A 22,571-nucleotide genomic window follows, 5' to 3' on the forward strand; every position below is an offset into this window, starting at 1 on the left:
GCAGGAGGGAGGTCCTCACCTGTCTGTCAAAAACTCTGGCCATTTCTAGGACACCTTTGCCAAACTGGAAGGAAGCAGAACTTAATTACAGATTGGAGTGTGCGAGTCTCATGCATGTCTTTCTTCTCTAAGGGAGATCTCCCAATAAACATTACCTCATTTTTCACACTTGCATCGGCCCCTTTGTCAAGAAGTAACTGAACTAGCTGTTCGTGATTGTTTAAGACAGCGATCTGGAAACAGAAAAGTATGGCGTGAGGAGCACTCCCCTCCAGCACAAGCTCAGGTAGCTCCTCACAAGGCAGCCCTGGGCCAGGCCACTGCCCACTGCACCTCCGCTCTGGCCTGCCTCCTGCTGACTGTTCAGTGGCAAAGGGGAAAAAAATGTTTCTTCCCTCTGTCCACACTGAAATGACACAAGACAGCCCAGGGCAGAAAAGCAGCAAATTCATTGTTTAAACAGGTCTACTTTGATCCCACAATGGCCCTGGGAACTGGGGTTGAGAGTCCTTAGAAGTACTTGGGGGGAGGGGGGGATGGACAAAATAATATAGTGGGGCACAGGACAGTGCTTACTCAGAGGCTCAAGTGGACCCTAGGACCCAGAAGTTTGAGGCTGGCATGGGCAATATGATAAGTCCCATTTAAATATAATAGTGACCACCCCCCACCCCCGATTGTTAATGGATAAGTAATATTATGCAACCAAACCCAGGGTTCGGTTATAAACAGCTTAACTCTCAAGCCCTGTTTAGTGGTAATAAAAACTGAGACCCCGGGAGAAGGGCATACCATGAGAGGCGTCTTTCCATCTTTGTCCCTCATATTCACGTCAGCCCCAGCCTCGATGAGAAGTGAAGCTACGTTCTGGCTTCCCGTCACAGCAGAGACTCTCATGAGCGGCGTCCATCCTGAACCAGTGTCCACAACATCTACCTATGTTACCAAAGGGACAACTGCCTCAGTTCAACCACTTCTTCCTGTGGCATCGTTGGGCAGACATACAGAGGGGGTGTGCACTTCCCCAGGCTCCCTGATTTTCTAGACCTGGGGTGAGCTAGCTGAATTCATGTCTGTGTTCGGGGAGGGGATATACTGAATCTCATAGGGGGTCCCCCTCTGCTGAGACAGCTCAAGGACCCCCTACTGGAATACTCATCTTCACTGTTAAAATGGAAACAAGACAGGCTAGGAAGGGACCCAACTATACCTCATACTGGGCCCATCTGCTTTCCTTAGCTGTAGTTTTTAATTATTTTAAAATTTTAGTTTTATTTTCTATGTGTGGGTGTTTGGCCTGTATGTTCTATCTGTGCACCTTATGCATGCAGTGGCCACGGAGGCCAGGAGAGGGCATCAGAACCCCTGAAGCTGAGTTACAGACAGCTGTAAGCCATCATGGGGGTGCTGGTAATCAAACCCAGGTCCCCTGGAAGAACAGCCAGTGCCCTTAACCACTGAACCATCTCTCCAGCTCCGCGGATGTAATTTCACTAGTGTTTATTTTTTTTTTTTTTTTTTTTTTTGCTTTCTTAATTTGAGACAGTCTCACTATGTAGACCAGGCAGCCTCAAACTCAGAAATCCATCTCCACAGCAGAGAGAGAGAGAGAGAGAGAGAGAGAGAGAGAGAGAGAGAGAGAGAGAGGGAGAGGGAGAGAGGGAGAGAGGGAAGGAGGGAGGGAAAGAGGGAGAGAAAGAGAGGAAGGGAGAGAGAGAGAGAGAGGGAGAGAGAGAAAGAGGGAGAGGGAGAGAGAGAGAGAGAGACTGAGACCAAGAATAACTTTGAAAGCTACTAGAAGCAGCTAGACCTGTGCACATCTCTGCATCTCCAGCATGTAGCAGGTGCTCAGGAAGGTGTCATTGACCAACTAAACAGACACCAGCAGTGAATGAAGGCACAGAGCTGCAGCACAGATGCATCAGGCCAGCTCTGAGCTCGACCCACTTCCCTTGGCTTCCATGATGAGATGAAGCCTGGTTGTTGCCTCAGATCCCCAAGATCCTCCAAGGCCTTTCAAACTCATGAGCCAGAGACTCCTCTCAGACTTCTCACAGCAAGTGACCAAGGTCTGCCTGCCTCTTCAAGACCCCAGAGGATGCTTTCAAGTTCTTACTAGTATGGTGTATGTGGTCGTTTGAATGTAATTGGCCCCCATAATCTCATAGCGAGTGGCACTATCAGAAGGTGTGGCTTGGTTGGAGAGGGTATGGCCTTGTAGAGGAAATGTGTCACTGTGGATGTGGGCTTTGAGGTTTCCTATGCTCAGGATATAGCCCAGTGAGTCAGTTGACTTCCTGTTGCCTCCAAGACATAGGACTCTCAGCTATTCCAGCACTACGTCTGCCTGCATGCTGCCGTGCTCCCTGCCATGATGATAATGGACTGAACCTCAGAAACCATAAGTGAGCCACCCCAATTAAATGTTTTCCTTCTGAGAGTTGCTGTGGTCATGATGTCTCTTCACAGTAATAAAATCCCTAAGACAGTGTGGTTAACAAGGAAGCAAGGAAGGCCATACCTCACAGCCGTCCTTTATCATCCAGTCAATCACAGGGCAGTGGCCTCCATCTGCAGCCCAGTGCAGAGCCGTGCAGCCTCCGAGGTCTCTAGCATCCCAAGAAGCTCCATGTCTTCGGAGGTATTTCACAACATCTAAGTGCCCTGCATAGCAAGCCAGCATGAGACTGCAACACACAGAAAAAGCAGAGTCTGCTGTCAGTGCCACCGCGGACCTCGGGGCCCCATTTTGTCCACCCGGATTAAATCAAAAAGTCATCAACTGAGTTTAAAAAAACAAAAACAAAAAACTGTTTTATCCACACAAAACATATAGATGTCCTGATAGAGAAAATGTAGTAAATTTGTACAGTGGAATGTCGGGCCGGCCACAAAAGGGAAGTCAAGTCTACAGTAGGAAAAATCCTAAAACAGTATGAACAATAAAAGGCACCAGGCCTCAGAAGTCATAGCATATGATCCATTTTCGTGAAACATCCTGGAGAACCTAATGAGGAAGACAGAAGTAGGCTGGTAGCTGCCTGGGCTAAGAAGGGGAAATACACTTGTGTCTCTAGAGTCATGAAACTGGCCCATGGTGGTGATGATGGGTGAACAGTCCTGTGAATGAACTTTAAAGCACTGCATTCTAAGGTATTTGGATTATGTCTTAATTTAAAAAAAAAAAAAGTACTGGAGTAAGATGGCCCAGCGCGTAAAGCATAATGACCAGAGTTCAATCCCAGAGGCACATGAGCACTAATACATACATACATTCACAAAATGTAAAAGTGTTTTGAAAATGAATATTGTCTGTGATTGAGTATAAACTATTGGATTTCAAAACATCCATAAAACCCAGATTATATGCAAAACAGAGTAGTGAAGGACCATGGGCCATGCTGTCACTAATCATTATTAAACCAATTCCTTACTCTAAAACAGGTAGTTCGCTCATTTACAGCCGTTCTCCTTTAGAGAACAAAACTGATTCATTCCAGCTGCTGGGGGGGGGGGGGGTTCTTCCTTGTAAGAGACTGCCAACTAATATGGAATTGTGAAATTCTTTTGTGTACCTCTTAATTGGATAACTGTATGGGCAGAGAGCACTCCCAGATGCTGGGCAGCTTTAAGATGTTAGTGGGGATAGATGTAGTCACATCACACAAATTTATTACCCTATAGGTTATTTTCTAGTTGCCATGGGATCTAGCTATCACCACTACCACCAGAATCACCTGGAATCACCACCTGTAGGGCATCCCATAGCTGTAACAGAAACAACACAAGCTCTCAAGGTTCCTGCTGAAGAGGGCACCCTGTGTTCGGCCAAACCTTTATAATCGTAACATGAAAATACCTTTGCTGGAAATATAGGGTTAGGTGAGCAAGCTAAGATGCTACCCTTCAACTGGGAGTGACAGAGACAAGCCCAGAACACAGCATGCAGTGAGGTAGTCAGCCTCAGATGTCAGCTGTGAGGAGAGAAACAGAGAATGAAGGGGAGACGGTAGAGAGGGGGATAGAATAGAGGGAGAGAGAATGGAGAGAGGAGAGAAAATGAGAAAGGGCATCAAGAATGGAGGGAGGGAGAGGATGGAGGGAAGGGAGTTGATAGAGAACAGATCTTCAATAAAGAAAATGCAGCCACAGAGGCAGAACCAGCAGGCCCAATGTGGAAACACAGGCTGGATCATGATCTTGCCCCAGTATCCACCACAAATAGTGACATCTGAAGGACAAGTGACACCAGGCAATTGGTGAGAAGTACCCCAAGTGTGATGTGATGGCAGGTGTGCAGTAATGACCTTGCATCCAGGAGCACACAACTGAGGGTGACTGTGAGGCACATGGGTGGGAGGGGGGTTTCTACAAATATGGACCAATGTCAACGCCTGCCAAGCTGCTGTGAAACCATCTTTGTACACTGTAAATATGTAATACTCTCATTGGTTAGGAAAGAGCTGACTGGCCAGTAGCTGGTCAGGAAGAGACTGGGTAGGAGAGCCAGACTAGGAGGATGCTGGGAAGAGGAAGGGTGGAGTCAGCGGAGATGCCATGAGACGCAAAGCGAGCAGGATGAGAAGTACCTACATGAGGTAAACAAGCCTCAGGGCAGCACATAGATTAATAGAAATGGGTTAAGTTCAGTTATAAGAGCTAGCTAAAAATGAGCCTAAATTATTGACTGAGCATTTATAATTAATATTGTCTCTTTGTGGTTATTTGGGGAGCGGCTGGTGGGACAAAGCAGATAGGCAGACTAGACAGAAAAGTCTGCCTACATCAAGCCTTTGTAGAGCATGGGCAAGTGTTTTCTGTGTTAGTCTTCCATCTTTTCTAAATGTTTGAAAATGGTCTAAATAAATAGTTGGAAAATAAAATGGAGGATCATTTCAGTAGGGAAAGGTAGTCCCTAAATGACCACACAAGGACACTGGGAATACTCAAATCCTTGATCATCCTAAGATGCTGCCCTGACCGTAAAATCTTAATTGCACTTATGGCCATTTTCTGGGAGTAGAAGTCCTAGAATGGAATCCATGTGTGAGTGGCCATGGCCTTTCTGAGCTTTGTATTGGCATATATTCACTGTCCTCTCCTTCACCTCCCACCTTCTGCCAGCCCCCTCCTCTCCGGTCTTCTTCCTACTCTTACATCGTGTGTGTGTGTGTGTGTGTGTGTGTGTGTGTGTGTGTGTGTGTGTGTGTGTGTGTGTGTGTATGCACGTGCATGTGTGAATCATTTGTGTGTGTGTGTGTATATATATATTTTATATATATATATATATATATATATATATATATATGGATCTCAGACTATGTGTTTGTCTGTGAATCATTTGTATATACATGGATCTCAGATTGTGTGTCTAAATCATTTGTGTGTATGTGGATCTCAGATTGTGTGTTTTCTCACATAAAATGGGAAGAAATAGATGCTCAAATTTTCACCTACATACAGCACACAGCAAACATTCTACCACTGAGCTAGACCCCAGCACTCAGGGTTTAGCCCACATATATTCCCAAATTGCGTGCATCATGACATGCTTCTAGCAACTCCCTCTGAAAATGTCCACTTTACTTCACCTTTACCATTATTAATTACCAAATACACAGGAGGCACTTTATGCAGTGAGACTAACTGCAGTTCATGTGAATTACTTAACGCTGTGCGCAAACCTCGCACACTGTCTCTGTGTGTGACTCGCTCTTCATCTTACCGGGCAGAGTGAGTCATTCCTGGCTGTGGACATGCGTTCACATGGTCTGTCCCCTGCACATTCCTCAGTGTTTGCTCAGACAGCCCTCAACTCTATGCCTTCTCCTTGGTTAGTTCCTCCCCACTTTTGTGCCTTGCACATTACAAAGTCAGACGACTGCATTCCTACTTCCTAGTGGTGTTTTATGACTTTTTACATGTAATTTTCTATTCATTTGACATGTGCTTTGGTGCTCGCTGGAAGGTCAAGGTCTTACTTCTTTTTTTCAAATAGCCTATTTCTAGTACCTTCTCTGTAGCACCTCTACCACCATATATCAAGTCCTGCCTATCCTGTTTGTCTTCTAATCTTTTACATGGTGCTCACCTCACTAACTAGTTTAACTCTTAAGGCATTTTAATAACTGTCTCCATAGTCTCTGACAAAGCTGTAGTGTCTATTACCATCTATTTGTTCTCTCAGATAAGTTACAATCATTTTGACGGGTTCCCAAGAATAATTCCATTTGAGGCTATATTCAATCTATATGCTAATTGGAGGAAAATGGAAAACGGTGCCATAGTCTTGCCATTCTGAAGTGTGGCCTAGCTCTCAATTTTTAAATCTTTGGATCTCTCAGATCTCTGTAGCTGATATTTTCATCAGGCTTCTTGCGCCTTTGGGGGTTTAGTCTGCTCTACTGTGTTTAGCTATAAACAAGTTAGTACCTTCTTTTTAAACAGAGCCTCATTTCATAGCTCTGGATGTCCTGGAACTCACAGAGATCCTCCTGCCTCTGTCCCCTGAGTGCTGAGATTAAAGGCATGTGCCACCACACTTAGCATTCAGGGTTGTTTTTGGTTTTGTTTTTTTTAATTATCTTATAACTGCCACGCCAGGAAACCTCCTTACTAAGTTTCAAGTCTTCGACAGTTGTCTCTTGAATTCTGCAGGCCAGGAGGAAGCACACCTCTCACCCCTGTATCTTCCAAAATACTGTCCAGTCATGAATAGAATAGAAGGTGCATTCACCAAGAGCCAGACCCTGTCTCACACATGCCCTGTATTAACCCGTTCATTGCCTGCAATAACCCCGCGGTTTACATAAGGACGGCTGCTGAGGCTGCTGTCCAGGGTGACAGACTGTGTACTGTGTCCTTAAAAGACTGGGGTTTGACACCACACTGTCTGCTGCCTGTGCTCTTCAACACACCCCCAACCCAACTCTCTGGGACTCAGGAGGATTTACTAGGGCTAACAAATGACACTGGAGAACTGAAATGTTTTTTTAAAAAAATTTAAAAGTAAATAAATAAACCATTTTGTATAGAGATAGGCAGGACTGTACACACCTGTCATCCCAGCTCCTCCAGAGGCTGAGGCAGGAGGAATGTGAGTTCCAGACCAGCGTGGGCAACACAGTGAGACTGTGGTGGTTTGAAAGAAAATGGCTCCCAAAGGGAGTGGCACTATTAAGAGGTGTTGCCTTGTTGGAGGAAGTATGTCACTGTGGGGTAGGCTTTGAGGTCTCTTTTGCTCAAGCTTCCCTCAGTGTGACAGTCAGTCGACTTTCTGTTGCCTGAGTCAAAATGTAGGACTCTCAGCTCCAGCACCACATCTGCCTGCATGCTACCATGCTCTCCATCATGATGATAAAGAACAGAACCTCTGAAACTGTAAGCAAGCCACCCCAATTAAATGTTTTCTTTATGAGAGTTAACGTGGTCATGGTGTCTCTTCACAGCAATAAAAACCTAAACTAAGAGACCAACTCACCCGCCATCTCAAAAAATAACAAATCATAGACGTTGACACTCCCTGCTATTTCTGTGTCAGGCGCTGTCCAAAGGCTGAGGGTCTGTTTGGGGTGCATATATGCACAGGATTTCTACACTAGCACTCTCTGCCTTACCCCCTTGGCGCGGGTCTTTCACTGACCCTGGAGCTGGGCCAGCAGCGGATAATCCCCAGTCATCTTCCTGCCTCCACAGGCCCCAGCCACAGTGCTGGGATTATGGATGCACACCCTCATGCTGGCATTTTATATAGGTGCTGGGAATTAAGGACTTTGTTCACTGAGCCATCTATCTGGCCATAAAATATTTTTTTTAAATGATAGATTGTCTTGGTTAGGGTGTCTATCGCTGTGACAAAACACCGTGACCAAAAAGCGAGTAGGGGAGGAAAGGGTTTATTTGGCTTACACTTCCACAACCTAGTCCATCATTGGAGGAACTTAGAACAGGAACTCAAACTGAGCAGGGACCAGGAGGCAGGAGCTGATGCAGAGGCCATGGAGGGGTGCTACTTACTGGCTTGCTCCATATGGCCTACTCAGCCTGCTTTCTTATAGAACCCAGGACCATCAGCCCAGGGATGACACCACCTACCCACAAAGGGCTGGGCCCTCCCACATCAACTACTAATTTTAAAAATGTCCTTTAGGCCTGCCTTTATCCCTATCTTATGGAGGCATTTTCTTAATTGAGGTTCCCTCTTTTCAGATGACTTTAGCCTGTCCAATTGACATAAAGCAAATTTATCCAGCACATGTATATTCATTGTACATAGTGTTGGGTTTCATAAGGACAATTTCTCTCAAGTAGACCACATACTCCACATGCATACCCTCCACTCTCCTCACTCTCCTTTGGGCTAGTTTCCCATCTGACCCTGCCCTGTCCTGCTTCTGCTTTTGTATAATTTATACATAAATGACTGTATGTATCTATAGAAACCCTAGAGTCCACAAATAGGAGAAAACATGCAACATTTATCAGAATCTGGCTTATTTCATTTAATCTGATCATGCCTGGATGCATCCATTTCCCAGAAGGTGTCACTTCATTGTGCTTTATGGCTGAATAAAACTCCACTGTGAGTGTACACATTTCTCCCTATGTTCTTCTGCTGACAGACACCCAGCTGATTCTGACAAGGTCCCGAGCTGCACCCGAGTTCTCCCTTCACCTTGAATCTACTAAGGAAGAATCTTATGTTAGAAGCCTTCTAATAGGAATTTCCTTGCCTTCTTAAATATCTTTCTGATTGGGAGGAAGTGGATTACAAATATAAATACCTACAGACATGCAAAGGACTTGCTGCCATTTTTTTCCAGTAGTGGGGTTGAACCCAGGGATTTGTACATCTAGGCAAACCCTGAGCTGCATCCCAGCCCTTCTCATGTTATCGATAACGCTGATGTTCCCTGAAGCTTTCCAGCTTGTCTTTGCCATGGAAACTCCAAGCTCAGTACAGACATGCAAATCGGAAGCAAGAGCCTCTAAGGAGTGAGCACTGGAATACATTTTCTCATGGTCTACATGGATACTGTTCATTTTTGATTTTCCTCTTCTTGGATTGATTCTGGTGGCTTTGAGTTTCTCTAAAAAGTATACATTTCAACACAATTACCAAACCTATTATGGGACACAATGCATCATTTTCTTTTCATTTTCAAATGCCTTCTATAACCATTATTTCTCTTCCCAGTGTCCAATTTTATTTCTCTTTTCTTTGATGTATAAGACATTGGTTTATCATGAAGATTTTTGTTAAGAAGTGTCCCATACATTTTTGCAACATGAAAATATTCTCACTAATCCCTTTCTCTCTTTCAATTCTTGCCTGTTTTCTACCTTCCTTAAAATGTTTCCTTTGTAAACTGGTATTATTCTTTTCAAAATCTTCAGTCAATTGATGGCTTAGTTCTAGATCGGTTTAAGAGTCACTTGGAAGATAATTTTAAAAATGGTGTCCAAATGTTATCTGTCACCGCATTGGAATGGGCTAGATGGGCTTTCTGGCTTCAGTAAGCCACGTTTGGGGTTGTGGAGATCACTGGGTGGGTAAAGTGCTTGCACTAAGGTAAAAAGCCAGTTATGACAGCATGCACCTGTACCTCGTCACTGGTGGTGGAAGTAGAAACAGGAGGCTCCCTGGAACTTGCCTGTCCAGCTGAATCAGCAAGCTAGCAGCCAATGAGCAACGCCGCCTCAAAAAGCAAGGTGGATGTCTCCCAATTTTAACACCTTAACTCAGGCCTCCACATACTTTTACATCCACACTCAAACAAATGTGCACTCACACACATGTGCACTGACAAATGCCCATGTGCATGCACGCACACACACACAAAAAAAAAACAAAATATGGCACAAAAAATGCATGCATGCAGTGCCCAAGTCTTAAGCCTGTGTATACCATGTATCCTGTGAGCATCCTGAGGAAAGGTGTTGTGTTTGTCTCCCTGTTTGACCCATGCATGGCACCTGGCATGTAATCATCATCAAATAAATGCTGGATGTGCTGAAATAGTTATATCTAGCTGCTAAACAGTTCATATTTAAGTATTTCAAAATGTTCCTTCAACTGTCCATGAATACCAAGCACTCTCTGTGAAAACTGAGGTTCTTAACCTGTGGGTTGTGATCCCTTTTAAAGGGCCAAATATCAGACATCTTGCATATCAGATATTTACATTGTGATTTATAGCAGTACCAAAATTTCAGTTTACGAAGTAGCAATGAAATCATTGTATGACTGGAGGTCACCACAAAGTGAGGAACTGTATTAAAGTCGCAGCGTTGGGAAGGTTGAGAACCTGTGCTGTAACCCCAACTGGCGTGATGGAAACCACAGCAATGTTTTGCAGTAGTATCTCTGATCCTGACTTTGACTGCTTCTTTATAGACACCTGGCTTCTTGGGCCGTAGAGGAAGGCAGGAATGTAAGAAAGGAACCATGCGCCAGAGCTGGTGGTACTATTTTTGGAGCTATGGGTTACTGAGCTGGAGAAGGTTGGACAGGTTGTATCTGATGAGTGAAACCACAGAAAAACAAGCCAGCCTTTGTCCCTCCATCTCCCCAGAAGGGCCCACTCACCTCTCAGAACTTTCACAATAAACTGGACAAAGTGTACAAGGCAAAAAACACTGAGTACAGTCTAATAACACAGTGCAAGCGTGCCAGCTCTCAGCGTCACCCCACCTCCTACCTGTCCTTGCCACTTCCGTTCTTCAGATTCACATCCGTGCCATTGGAAACTAGGATCTTCACAAGCCTGAAGGAACAAAGCTGAAATTAGTGAGACAAATGGCTTTGGCCACTTGGAGCCCATGGTAACCCAACGAAACTCAGTAATCTGACATTCAGGGCATCCTTACCACACCTCCCTCCACCCATTCTGAAGACAGGCACTGTTAAACTGGAAGCCCACTGATCCCCACTGAAAACAGGGTCCCAACCCTCCATGAACCATTCACACACCCAACCCTGCCCACATGGCACAAATAGTTCATGTCATTTTAATGGCCATTTTTAATAGAGGATCACTTAATGAGAACACATTTCTATTGTCGCTCAAAATGGCATTGTTGCAATTAAAAGACAAATATGATTGAAAGATAAGATGTTAGCACTTACAGCCATCCCTGTGGGATAGATAATGGCAACCTCCAGGGGAAGCCTGTTCCCAAAGTGCCCTCACTCACCTCCGTTTAAAGAAACTCAAATTCCAATCTTGACTGTTCGCAAGACATGTACAATATTCGGTGAGAGACTAAATACAAACTTGTCTGTGTGCTGCCTAACCCAGCACAAGCACCTGACTGGAAGCCATTCCAGGGGACAGCTTGGGAAAGGGCAAGAAAAGAGGCTGCCATTCCATGCTGGCTACACCTGCAGGCACAGGGAGACACCCTACCTGGTATAGCCTTTCTGAGCAGCAACCATGAGGGCAGTAAAGCCAAACTTGTTAGGCACGTCCACCTTTACATGGCTTAAGGAAAGCAGAGAAGAGGTCGTCATTCACAGCAGAGATCCCACAAGTTAACAGCACTTTGCAGGGCCCATGGGGGAGGGGGGCGCTGAAATGGTTCATTTACCAAAACTGACAGTTTCTCTTGGGCCATGAAATTTTTGTTGTCTTAAAACGCCCTAATAGTTTTAAAGGTTCAAGTTTTCATGAAAAGCATTGTCATTTTACTGGGAATAGAAGCTTCCTTCAACTCAAAATCATTGTGCCTTCTCATTGAATAGTCTGTGACCAGCAAAGCCTCTTGGCATGAGCTGGGAACAGCATGGCACCAACGCGCAGCTCCACCAAAAGAGCAGGTACGGCCAGAGCTCCTACTCTCCTACTGGCTCAGAGAAGAACACACATCCTGTGTTGTCAGCCAAGGAGCCTGGCATTCTGTGGAAGCTTCTCATCAACTTACCAAACCCCAGCTCAGAAACCACTGCCTTCTGTGGTACACAAAACCACACTACAGATGAATCTAAAGTACATCTACATGGGAGGTGGTCTCAAGCATCCCTCCTGCAGCAACCGTGTCCTCCCCGCCCCCTTTATTCTCTAGCATCCTACCAACCTTCTAGTCGCCAAGACAGCTGGTTTGCTGATTCCTGGCATCACCTGGTATTACATGCGGTCATTTCAGACTGTCCTGTACTAAATGTTGGGCTGGATAATCAAAGGATAATAATTGCTTCTGGAGCCAAAGCATGATGCCCAGACCTGTAATTTTCTTTTACAGTTTTCATTAAAAAATCACAAACCATACCATTTACAGGGGTCTCCATGACTCTTTATTAACTAGACTTCCCTAACTCATACCAGTCACCTGAGGTAAACGTAGGAGGTGCTTTTGAAGGCACTAGAGAATTTGTCTAGGAAAACAAGATAAAGCTGTGCCATGTAGGCCTGGGCACTGGAAGGAAGAACAGAAAAGCTGGCCGCACTCACTCACCCTCCTTCCAGTATTCGAAGCAGGAGATCTTCATCATTCACATTGACAGCACGGTGGAAGTGCTCGCTACTTATGGGCTCCCCTAGAGAAAGCAGATGGAGAGCAGTCATCCACAAGGCAGGGGTGGGAGGTTCGATCTCACTCTTTCTCCTGTGGCCTTGGGTGGATGTTCATCTTCACTTCCAAGGAGGCATGGAGTTGTCCCTGTCCACCGGCTCACATTTCCTACTCAACTGCTTCTTTTACTGGGAAAGACCTGTTTTTCACATGTTAGGAGAAACTTCACACACTGATCCAAAGAACTGGGACATTTTCAAGCTGTGAGGTACTTCTTCATGAATGCCACCATCAGAATAATCCTTCCTAATGTCTCTTGTGACTAAGGAAACCCCAGCAAGTGTCACAACATGTTGCTTTCTTTTACCAACGTGGCTAAAACATTTCAACAACAAAGACAATTGCTTTAGCTCCCTGTGTTTGGAGAGCAAACGGGGCTCATCCCCACATGGAGGTGGGGAACGTGTGAGAAACTCCTTAAAGGGAGATGGCAGTCTGCCAAGGGGGAAATGGTGAGGACAACAAGCCTAAGAAGACAATGAGATGAGTGGGAAATTGAGAGGGACAATGGACAGGGACATGGATGTCAACTCTGACGGGGCGAGGGGAGGCAGATCCACAGGCTCAGCCTCAATGCAGCTGGCCACAGGAAGATATTCTCTTCAACTACTTGTCTATGGTTTCACCTTTTCCACATTCCACACCTTTCAAATCAGCATGGCTGAGCTCAAAGGTAAATAAGTGATGCGTGGCAGATGCCCACACACCTACTGCCGTCTAGTACGGCACTCCCTCACCCTCTCACATCCCACCATGTCCAGCACCCCTCCCACACTTGCGATGCCTGCCTGGCTTCAGTTTGCAGCTCCTGATCTAAGTTATACCACTAGATGGTCAATCAATAGCACCACAGGGGTCTCTGAGAAAACGGGATAAATGGGGTTCCCCACACACACACTTTTCTGATTAACATTACCACCTATTTCAAACTGTTACAATTCTAAGTTCTAAAGAAAAGCAGCTGGTCCTTCCCCATCACACAGCTCTGAACCCAGACTCCCTCCTGAGGTGCCCCTAACCCTGTCACTCCCCCTCACAGCCCACCTGCAGAACCAGCTGGCAATCCTTTTCCTGTGGAAATCTCTCTGGGACATCAGCTCCCAGGCAAGGGAGTCCTCAGTAGGTGACCGACATTCAAAGTGACCAAGTGATATGGTGCAGGAGGTGGGAGGGAGGATGGGGGGGTAAAACTTGGAGCAGGTGGGTCAGATTGGCCACAGCTGATTCCTTCTCTCTTTTTAGGTTGAAATCAATTGATATCAACTTAAATTACTTTGAAAGCACTATCTTCTAAAGTTTACCAAGCTCTGAAAGATTTCTTCAGTCATGTTATACATCTTTTTCATCATTTCACACATCTTTAGACCAAAGGCTTCATTCAAATCAAGGTATTGTGCTGGGTTTTCAAAGCTAAGGCCCTGGCCAGCCTTGTTCTTCTAAGGAAGGTCTCACTCAACCCAGGAATTTCACTAGAGGGACGTTATACTCCCAAGGGCATTTGACACATGTCTAAAGACCTCTGTTGTCACAACTTGGGAGATGCTGCTGGCATTTAGCAGAGAAGGGTCCAGGATGCTGCTTAGCATCCCGTAACCATAGGACAGCTTGCCACCACTCAGGGCCTAACCAGATCCAGAATGTCAACAGTGTCGTGTTTGAGGACCCCAGCTACATTGAAGTGGACTTATCCATAGACCATTGTGTGACCACTACACTTCAGGGGGCAAACTAACCAGTAGACTGTCCTCCCTCCCCTCCTTCCTTCCTTCCTACATAAAGGGACAGACAGTATGCCTATAAGAAGCCTATTGTCTACAAAAGAGCACATTTTTTGTGTCTCTCAGGATCCAGATGCCACAAGAACATGTTACAGAGTCATGCACAGGAGTTTTGGAAGTTTATCTGGTCTCTACTGAATTTTCCAACGTGGTGAGTTTTCTAAATCTACACTTACTAATAAGGATTCTACATTCTTCCAAAATTCTCCTCCAAGCTGCAAAATCAGGGCTGAGCAACACTAAGCTGTCCAAGGTCATGAGTTAGGAGTAGGTGGCACTAGAGCTCGCCAAGTCTCACCTGGGACCATGATTTAACAGGCATTGAGGCATCTGACCGATACGTAGTTATGTTTCTATTCTATGTTTTAAAATGCAGAATCTAAAATAAATCTAATTCCCTCTGCCCTCCCCAACAAATAAAAGTGGATGCCTAAAAGCTTCAGGGAGTGTGGACTTGTGATATTCATAGCAAGGTCTGAAAGCACCTGTAGCAGCCCCCCATTTCTGCACTGGCTACCTGCGCTGCCCCTCACTGCACCCCCACCTCACTGCACCCCCACCTCACTGCACCCCCACCTCACTGCGGCCCCACCTCACTGCGGCCCCACCTCACTGCGGCCCTACCTCACTGCGGCCCCACCTCACTGCACCCCCACCTCACTGCGGCCCCACCTCACTGCGGCCCCACCTCACTGCGGCCCCACCTCACTGCGGCCCCACCTCACTGCGCCCCCTCCTCACTGTGCCCCCCTCACTGTGCCCCCCTCACTGTGCCCCCCTCACTGCACCGCCCCCCTCACTGTACCCCCACCTCACTGCATCATTGTGTTCTGCTTCACTGTGTCCCCCCTCACTGCACTCCCTCCTCACTGCACAGTAAGGTCTCTTGATGGAGGCACTTCCCGCCACAGCCAGGAAGTGCTGGTGTACAATAATATTCAAAAACAAAGCAAGCTCATTTCATGCTTATGAGCTTGAGGGCTGTGTGGAGCAAAGATGTCTAGGTGTAACGACACAGCTAAAATAAATGAGCTATCTATTCCCACTTCTGCTAGGGATCCTTGGTGCTTTACGTGGGATTCTGGGGACACAGGGACTCCCTCACAGAGACAGAGGAAAGCAGCATCCTTGCTATTACACCTTACTTGCTGAGTCTTGGAAAAAACAAAAACAAAACAAAAAACCCACTGGTCAGTTATGAGAGTCTTTCTCAGTGACAGCTCAGTCAGTACTTCCCAGCTACCAAGGTGCTGAACCAGGAAGACAGAGACGAGCTGAGAATCCCACTGGAACCATGTGGGTCAGCCCAGGAAAACCTATTCACATGGGCTGGTGGCATGCCTAGGAGGATAAAGACGCTTGCTACACAAGCCTGGGAATCTGCATGCCATGCCAGATCCCACGAGGAGGTGGACAGAGAGAATCAGCTTCATAAAGTTGTCCTTTGACATACACACATGATATTAAAAAATGTTTTACAAAGAAACCCTGTGAGTGAGAATTTCACAAGACAGTGAAAAGGCCTTGTCTGCCGCTTTGCTTCCACTGTAGGCAGGAGTCACAGAGAACAGAGAGGAAATTCCAGGGTGAGCAACATGTTCCACCCTTCCAACCAGGAGTTCGTCAAGACTCTGCAGGCCTGGCCCAGGAGAATGGCCTCAATATGTGCAATTGAATATAAACAGGTTGGCCTTGGCGGGTCTGACCACACAGTGCTTACACTGAGTGTCTTGACTGCAGGCATCATGTCAAGGATGCTCTGGGATATCCATCTGGGCTGGATGCAGTACCTTCAGTGTACCCCAGGAGGGGATGGGCAGGATGGACTTTAAGAAACCATCTCACTCTAGATGAGGGTCACCTAGCTGCCGAAGTGCCTACAAGTATAACATGGTGATGACACCTTCCTTGGTAGAACTTAGGTCTTTATTAAAAGCAGTGAATAAATCATGAACTCATTGGAGAAGATATTTGCCAATTAACAAGTAGCAGCTGTTTTTCTTTCCTTTTAAGGGTCTGGCTGATTAAAATTGCATGCTTCATTTAAGCAAGAGCCTCATGTACTTTACCTGGGAAGAAAAAAAAAAAAGGCTGAGCATCCTTTATTCAAACAAAGTGCAGGCTTTTGTGATTCATTAAAATGCTCTCAAACTGAATGCAAATTATAAGCCACAGAAGCATTTTTGCTTGCTCTGTATAATATGAGCATTCTCGATTCTCTGTTTAGCATCTTCTGCCTCCTAAAGACAGCCCACACTGAATAGTAGAAGAGAATAAGGGAGCAGCCATCAATCAGCTGAACCAGAGGCCTGCCTCTGCCAAGTACCCTAGTCCCTTCATTGAGCATAGCCCCATGAGGCTAGCAGAGAAACAGTCAAGCGCAGTGTTTGGGAGTGCTAATGTGTGAGCATGGGTGTGCATGCAGGCATGCACACGGTCACTACCAGCATACCCCTGTCCCTTGAGAGATCTTATCTAATTTCCTATAGAAGCCGTAGAACTCTCAGGACAAATTCCTAGGCCAGATATCTACAGCTGCCTCTCTGAAGACAGCTGGGCAAAAAGCAAACCTAGCCACAGGCACAGCCCTTATCAGCTGACCGGCATAGTCAAGCCAGTCTCCCTACCTTCTTAAAGAGGCTCTGTGTGAACTCTGGCTAAAAAGTCAGAAGCCCTCCCTGGCTTGGATGTGCTGTTCAGGGGACAGCAGGTCACTTGGAGCCCACCATAGATAGTTGCAGAACCAGCTGTGTGCACCTCTCCAGCTACCTTCAAGTGAGGTGACTCATCCAGTTGGTGAGAAATGGATCTGTCCCCAAGACATGACAATGGGCAAAAAAAAAAAAAAAGAAAAGAAAAATAACCAGCCAGTGTGCCTCTTTGTGTTCCTACTTCCTCCACCAAATCTTACTTAATCATCCACCCACTGAGCCAGTCCCGAATGTGAGAGATGGCTAACCCATCCCCCTCCCTCCATCCCAGAGCCTGCACTGTAAGTGGGAGTAAAAGGCAGGTAAATATGTAAAGCTGGATGGGAGAAGTGCTGAGCCTGCCTCCAAGTGGGGAAGAGCTCAAGTGTGTGCAGGGAGGAAGCCTGCACAAGAAACCAGCCCTGCACCAACCGTGCCATGGAGCATGTGCAGTGGGCAGAGCAGGGGACTAGGTACTCCAGGGAGCAGAGAGCAAAGAGGTGACTGTGGGAGGCTGGAACCACAGGGGAAGTCAGGAGGAAGTGCAGAGGCCACCTGGGGGAGCATGCTGCCTGTGTCCCCAGGAGAGTTTTTTCAAAGGCAGGCTCTATGCCAGCAATTCCCCTGCCTGCTGCTCCCTGCCCTTGCCCTCCTGTGCTCCCAGTGTGCTCTCTCTCCCCCCTTCTCCCATCCCCCTTTCCCCCCTCTGTCTCTCTTTGTCTCTCTCCTCTGCCTTCTTTCCTTCCCCCTGGACTCCAGGGCTGAGAATTGCCTTCAGCATCACCAGATTAAGGTGCAGACCCTCTTGCCTGACCTGCACAATTGACGGCAGCATGCCTCCTACCCTGTTGCGTGGCTAACTACACCTCACTTAGGCCCACAGGTGAGGTCCCGCCTTTCTCAGCTTTAACTAACTCTGTTGGAAATCTGTTCATCCGGAGCCAGGCCCCTCTTGCCATTCTTGCACCCAAAGGCACAGTAGAGTAGCTAGCTCAAAATCTGAATCACCTTCAGTCACGAGGGCATAATGGCAAACCACAGGACATGTGCAGGCAAAGCAAAAGCCACAGTAGATAAAACTGAAATTTATGTTACCTGTGTAAAGATTTTCTTTGTGCAACCCTCCCCAAAACAAAATTTCACCTGCACTGTCAGTGACAAGGTGTGAATATATATAAAATATCCCACCCTCAAACACGACACCAGATACACATACCTTTAAGTGTTTAAAATTATATCAGTCTCAGGAAATGACATAAAACCAGGACAAGGCCAGGGTGGTCAGAGGGAGTAGGGCTAGACCCCTGTCCACCTCTGTGGAGCAGTACCTCCCTGTGGCTGGGGAAGCATTGATCGGGATTTTCTTCAGTCTCAGAACCCAGGGAACCAGAAGTCTGTGACCAAACAGGATGCACACATGCCCGGAAGCATCTACAGTAGACACGTGTGGAGGAAGCAATGCTCAGCCCATCCCTGCTGACCCACTTCCTGAGAAAGGTGACTTCTACCCTGTGCCAAATGCCCATGAACAGGACAATCCTGGCACCAAACCAGCTCTCCCAATTCTGGAAAGCATAGCTGGCCTTCCTCATGGAATGCTGTAGAGAGGCCTGGGCAGCAAAGTTATCACAGGGCTTACAAATGGAGTCCTCTCTGCTTCCAGTGGAGCCCAGGTGAACACAGTCTATTTTTATCTCTACATTGCTTGTGGTTTTCATATTTCTAAAAAGCGAGCATTGAGCATGAGTGTACTCACTGGTCGTAGCCACCGAGACGACTGGGCTGTACTCATATTCTCCAGAGGGGCTGGTGACCTTCAGTCGAAATCTGTACAGTGTCCTTGGTTCTAGACCTTCAACCACATGCTTTGTCGCATAACCCCTGGACGGAAGACAAACATGGACGCCTCTGACACCTCAGCCTTGCCCTTGTTTGATGTCATTTCCAAAGACTGATATTTTAAAACATTTAAAGATAAGTGTATCTGATGTTGTATTTGAGGGTGAAATGTTATATAGTCACACCCTTTCACTGATAATGCAGGATAGATTTTGTCTGGGGAGAGGGTTGCACAAAGAAAACCTTTTCACATGTAAAGTTAGTTTTCAGTTGTATAGAGTAGCTTTTGCCTTGCCCATATACTAGGTCACCTAAGCAGCATTTTCCAACAGCAGGTAACAATGGGTAGAAGCAACTTTTGAGTACTGTCGATTTCCAGTATAGATCTGATCCTACTTTATTGAATTCCTTGAGAAAAGTGGACATGTCACAGGTGGTGCCCTCTGTACCTTTGTGGCATGTACCCTCTTAGTCCCACAGGGCCTAGCCAGGTGTTGCGTAGCAATTTCCCTCCCAATTGAAACATTCCATCCAGAAAGGAATGGGGAAAGCTCATGAGACTCTGGAAGCAAACAACTCACAAATCGTAGCAAGTTCCTGAAACTAGTAAGATTCAGAAGGCCAGGGGAGGGATTTCTCCCTCCAGCCTGGATATAAAAGAGAAGGAACTCTCCCACCACCTGAGCTGCCTGAGTGGAGACTCTCTGATCTGTAGAGCTGCCTGAAAGTTTTTCAGAGCTTCAGGATCGCAGCTTTCTGTCAGTCAGCACCTTTGGCACAGCTGTCTTTGAGTCCTCTGTGCTCCTGTAACTAACCCCTCACTCATCCTCCCAGAAAAAAAAATCCCCTTGGTTCACCAAGTTGAACTTTGATAAAATTGTTCCCTTACTGTGTCAGTGATTTGCTATCTATAGTAAATACACATTTGTTTATATTCCTCCCCACCCCTACAAAAAATGCTTCACATAACAGTGCTTGGGGCACGGCTGGCATGCACATGTGTTCTTCATAGAAATAATCATGCTATGGATCGCCCTGGAAAGGGAAAATAGATGAGATCTCCATGAGTAAACTGGGGATGAGGGGTAGGCAATGGAGGGTGGAGGGTAGGAGATGAGAACACAAGGGAATGGGATGGTCGAGCTGGAACAGAAATGGAGTGGGAAAGCAATGAAAGAGATACCATGATAGAGGGAAATATCATGGGTATAGAGAGAAACCCAGTCCTAGGGAAATTGCCAAGAATCCCCAAGGATGATCCCACCTTGGACTACTAGAAATAGTGGAGAAGTGCCTGAACTATACTGGCTTACCCCAGGGATCAGATTGGTGAATACCCTAACTGTCATCACAGAGCCTTTCTCCAATGACTGATGGAAACAGATGCAGAGATCCACAGCTAAACACTAGGCAGAGCTCCAGAAGTCCAGTCAAAGAGAGAGAAGAGGAATTCTATGAGCAAGTGCATCAGGATCATAATGGGGAAACCTGCAGAGACGACCAAACCAAACTAGTGGGAACTCATGAAAGTTGGATCAATGGCTGTGGAGCCTGCATGGGACTGGACTAGGCCCTCTGCATGGCAAGACAATTGTGTAGCTTGATCTGCTTGGGGGTCCCCTGACGGTAGGATCAGGATCCATCCCTGGTGCATGAGCTGGCTTTTTGGAGCCCACCACCTATGATGGGACACTTCGTGCAGCCTTGAGGCTGGGGAAAGAACTTGGACTTGCCTCTACTGGATGTGCCTCCCCATGGGAGGCCTTGCCTTCTTATTGGGGGGAGTGTTGGGTGGGTTGGGAAGGGGAGGCTCAGGGGTGGGAGGAGGGAAGAAGGGGATCTTTGGTGTATAAAATGAATGAAAAAAATTTCTCAATAAAAAAAGAATCATACTAGCCCATAAAATTCATATTCAGATGACAAAGTTTCACATTTGAAAGATGACTGCATTCATGTAGAGTCTTCCAACAGGTAGATGGGGCTAAAGAATTGATAGCTACTGCATCTACTGCAAGCAAAATACTGTAGGGAACCAGTCTAAAGATGTCAAGTCAATGATGGCTTGCTGCTCAGAAACAAAAATCACACTCTAGCAAGGAAGTCAGGCGACACAGTACTAACCAACTACGACATCTTGCATCATGGGTAAGTTCACCTAGGAATGCTGGTGGGCAGCAGGAGGTAAAGGTTTCTACAGTAGACATCGGACTAGAGGCTTGCAGTGAAGACCCCATGGCTCCAGAGGGAAGATGTCTAAGTTCAGTAATCTGGAGCTTAGGAAACAGAGTGCAGTGGCTAGCCAGTAGGCCTGTCCTCTCAGGATGCTGGGACCAGTAGGTCCCTGCTCTCTGCTGAGAGGCAGGCTGAAGGGATGGCCCCACCTCAGTGCAGATTCCAAGATATCAACCCTTCAAAAGGGACAGGATTACATGTAGTTCCTGATCGGGCTGAATTCTCAGTTTCTTTCTACTCCCAGAATCCTTACTGGGTTTTGAGCAGATCCCAAGTATGCCTCTTTCAATTCTGTATCCCAGTTTTTCTTCCCTTGTGGTTCAAAGGCTTGACCTTTGGTAGGCACGTACTATCTCCAAGGCTTTTCTCCACTTCACTCTGCTCTTGTCCTCTTTCCTTCAATATACTTCCCCAGAGCTCTGTGCACAACACGCTCATCATTATTTCCTCTCATTTCTCTCTCATTCTCAGCAGAGCTTCCACAGAAGCCAAAGCCATACATTACTAGTCACAAACTAACTGTTCAAGGAAGTTTATGCTCAACCTAAATATTTACACACAAGTTCTGTTCCATACAACTCAAACTTATCCCATGCCCATTTCTTGTGAGGTGTTGGGTCAGGCAGCCCTGGATGGTCTCAAGACTGAGCTGAATCAGCCAGCATCCTCTGCAGACCCTAACTCCTAGAGTCAGCATTATGGCTGACAGAAGCTCACCTGAAAACATGGCTTCAGAGAAGAGGTGGTAACATGACAGGACACACCTGTCACTCACAAGGTCTCACGTGTTCATCCCCAGAGCCCACTGGAAAATCAGTCTCTTCACCAAGGTGTGGTATGAAAGGGGTAGCTACAAAATAGAGCCAACTCCTGGCCCTGGATGGAGCAGTAACCTCCACTCTTCTACCCCCTTCCCAGAGCCTGAAGCCTCTGGTTTCCTCCTAAACTCATTCCCTTGCATGAGGAATGATGGATGGAAGAAGAGAGAAGTTGCATGGTGTCCTGCAAGAAAGGTCTCTCTGAGTTCCACAACAGACAAGATGTGTCAGAATGAAATGTAGGGTCCAAAGGACACCAGCCCCAGGATGAAGGGCTTGCGTTCCTGGAGCAGCGTGAACCTAGGATGTGTCAGATTGAAGGCATGTGAGGAAAGATGTCTCAGCGAGGTCTAGCAACATCGCCCAACTCTAAGTTTACCAAGACTCTTTCCCCTTGGCTTGCATCCAAAATTTAGATTCCAGGAGAAGTCAGTAACTTGCACCACAAAGTTACTTCAGGTGACAAAATCCAACAAAGCCAAGAAAATCATCTGTGCATTATATCTATCTGACATCAGGCCCTATTCCCTGATCTTTGCTGGCAAATCAGCCCCGTTCTGGTGTCTTTTATTTGTGAAGCCACCTCTCCTCACTCAAAAGAGGGTGCATGATCAGGAAGGCAAAGCAGAAACACAGGCAAAGGT

The 22,571-nt window shown here is 46.5% G+C and overlaps 1 protein-coding gene across 4 annotated transcripts in view; it reads right to left on the minus strand.

Annotated features, from left to right (window-relative positions):
• Window positions 1-22,571, minus strand: part of Fank1 (fibronectin type III and ankyrin repeat domains 1) — a 113,176-nt gene that overhangs the window by 2,552 nt on the left and 88,053 nt on the right. Inside the window, exons 3-10 of one of the 4 annotated variants that reach the window (XM_052711873.1) lie at window positions 18,795-18,919; window positions 12,454-12,535; window positions 11,409-11,483; window positions 10,701-10,766; window positions 2,522-2,687; window positions 793-936; window positions 156-233; window positions 20-64 (exon numbers count right to left, since the gene is read on the minus strand). In XM_052711873.1, coding sequence (XP_052567833.1) covers window positions 20-64; window positions 156-233; window positions 793-936; window positions 2,522-2,687; window positions 10,701-10,766; window positions 11,409-11,483; window positions 12,454-12,535; window positions 18,795-18,919 — 781 coding nt within the window. Of the gene's footprint in view, window positions 1-19; window positions 234-792; window positions 937-2,521; window positions 2,688-10,700; window positions 10,767-11,408; window positions 11,484-12,453; window positions 12,536-18,794; window positions 18,920-22,571 lie in introns of all 4 variants that reach the window. The other 3 variants (XM_052711872.1, XM_052711874.1, XM_052711876.1) reach the window with 3 other exon arrangements.

The sequence above is a fragment of the Peromyscus californicus genome, unplaced genomic scaffold (genome assembly GCF_007827085.1).
Source record: "Peromyscus californicus insignis strain IS unplaced genomic scaffold, ASM782708v3 Scaffold_4__1_contigs__length_199733344, whole genome shotgun sequence".
Lineage (NCBI taxonomy): Eukaryota > Metazoa > Chordata > Mammalia > Rodentia > Cricetidae > Peromyscus > Peromyscus californicus.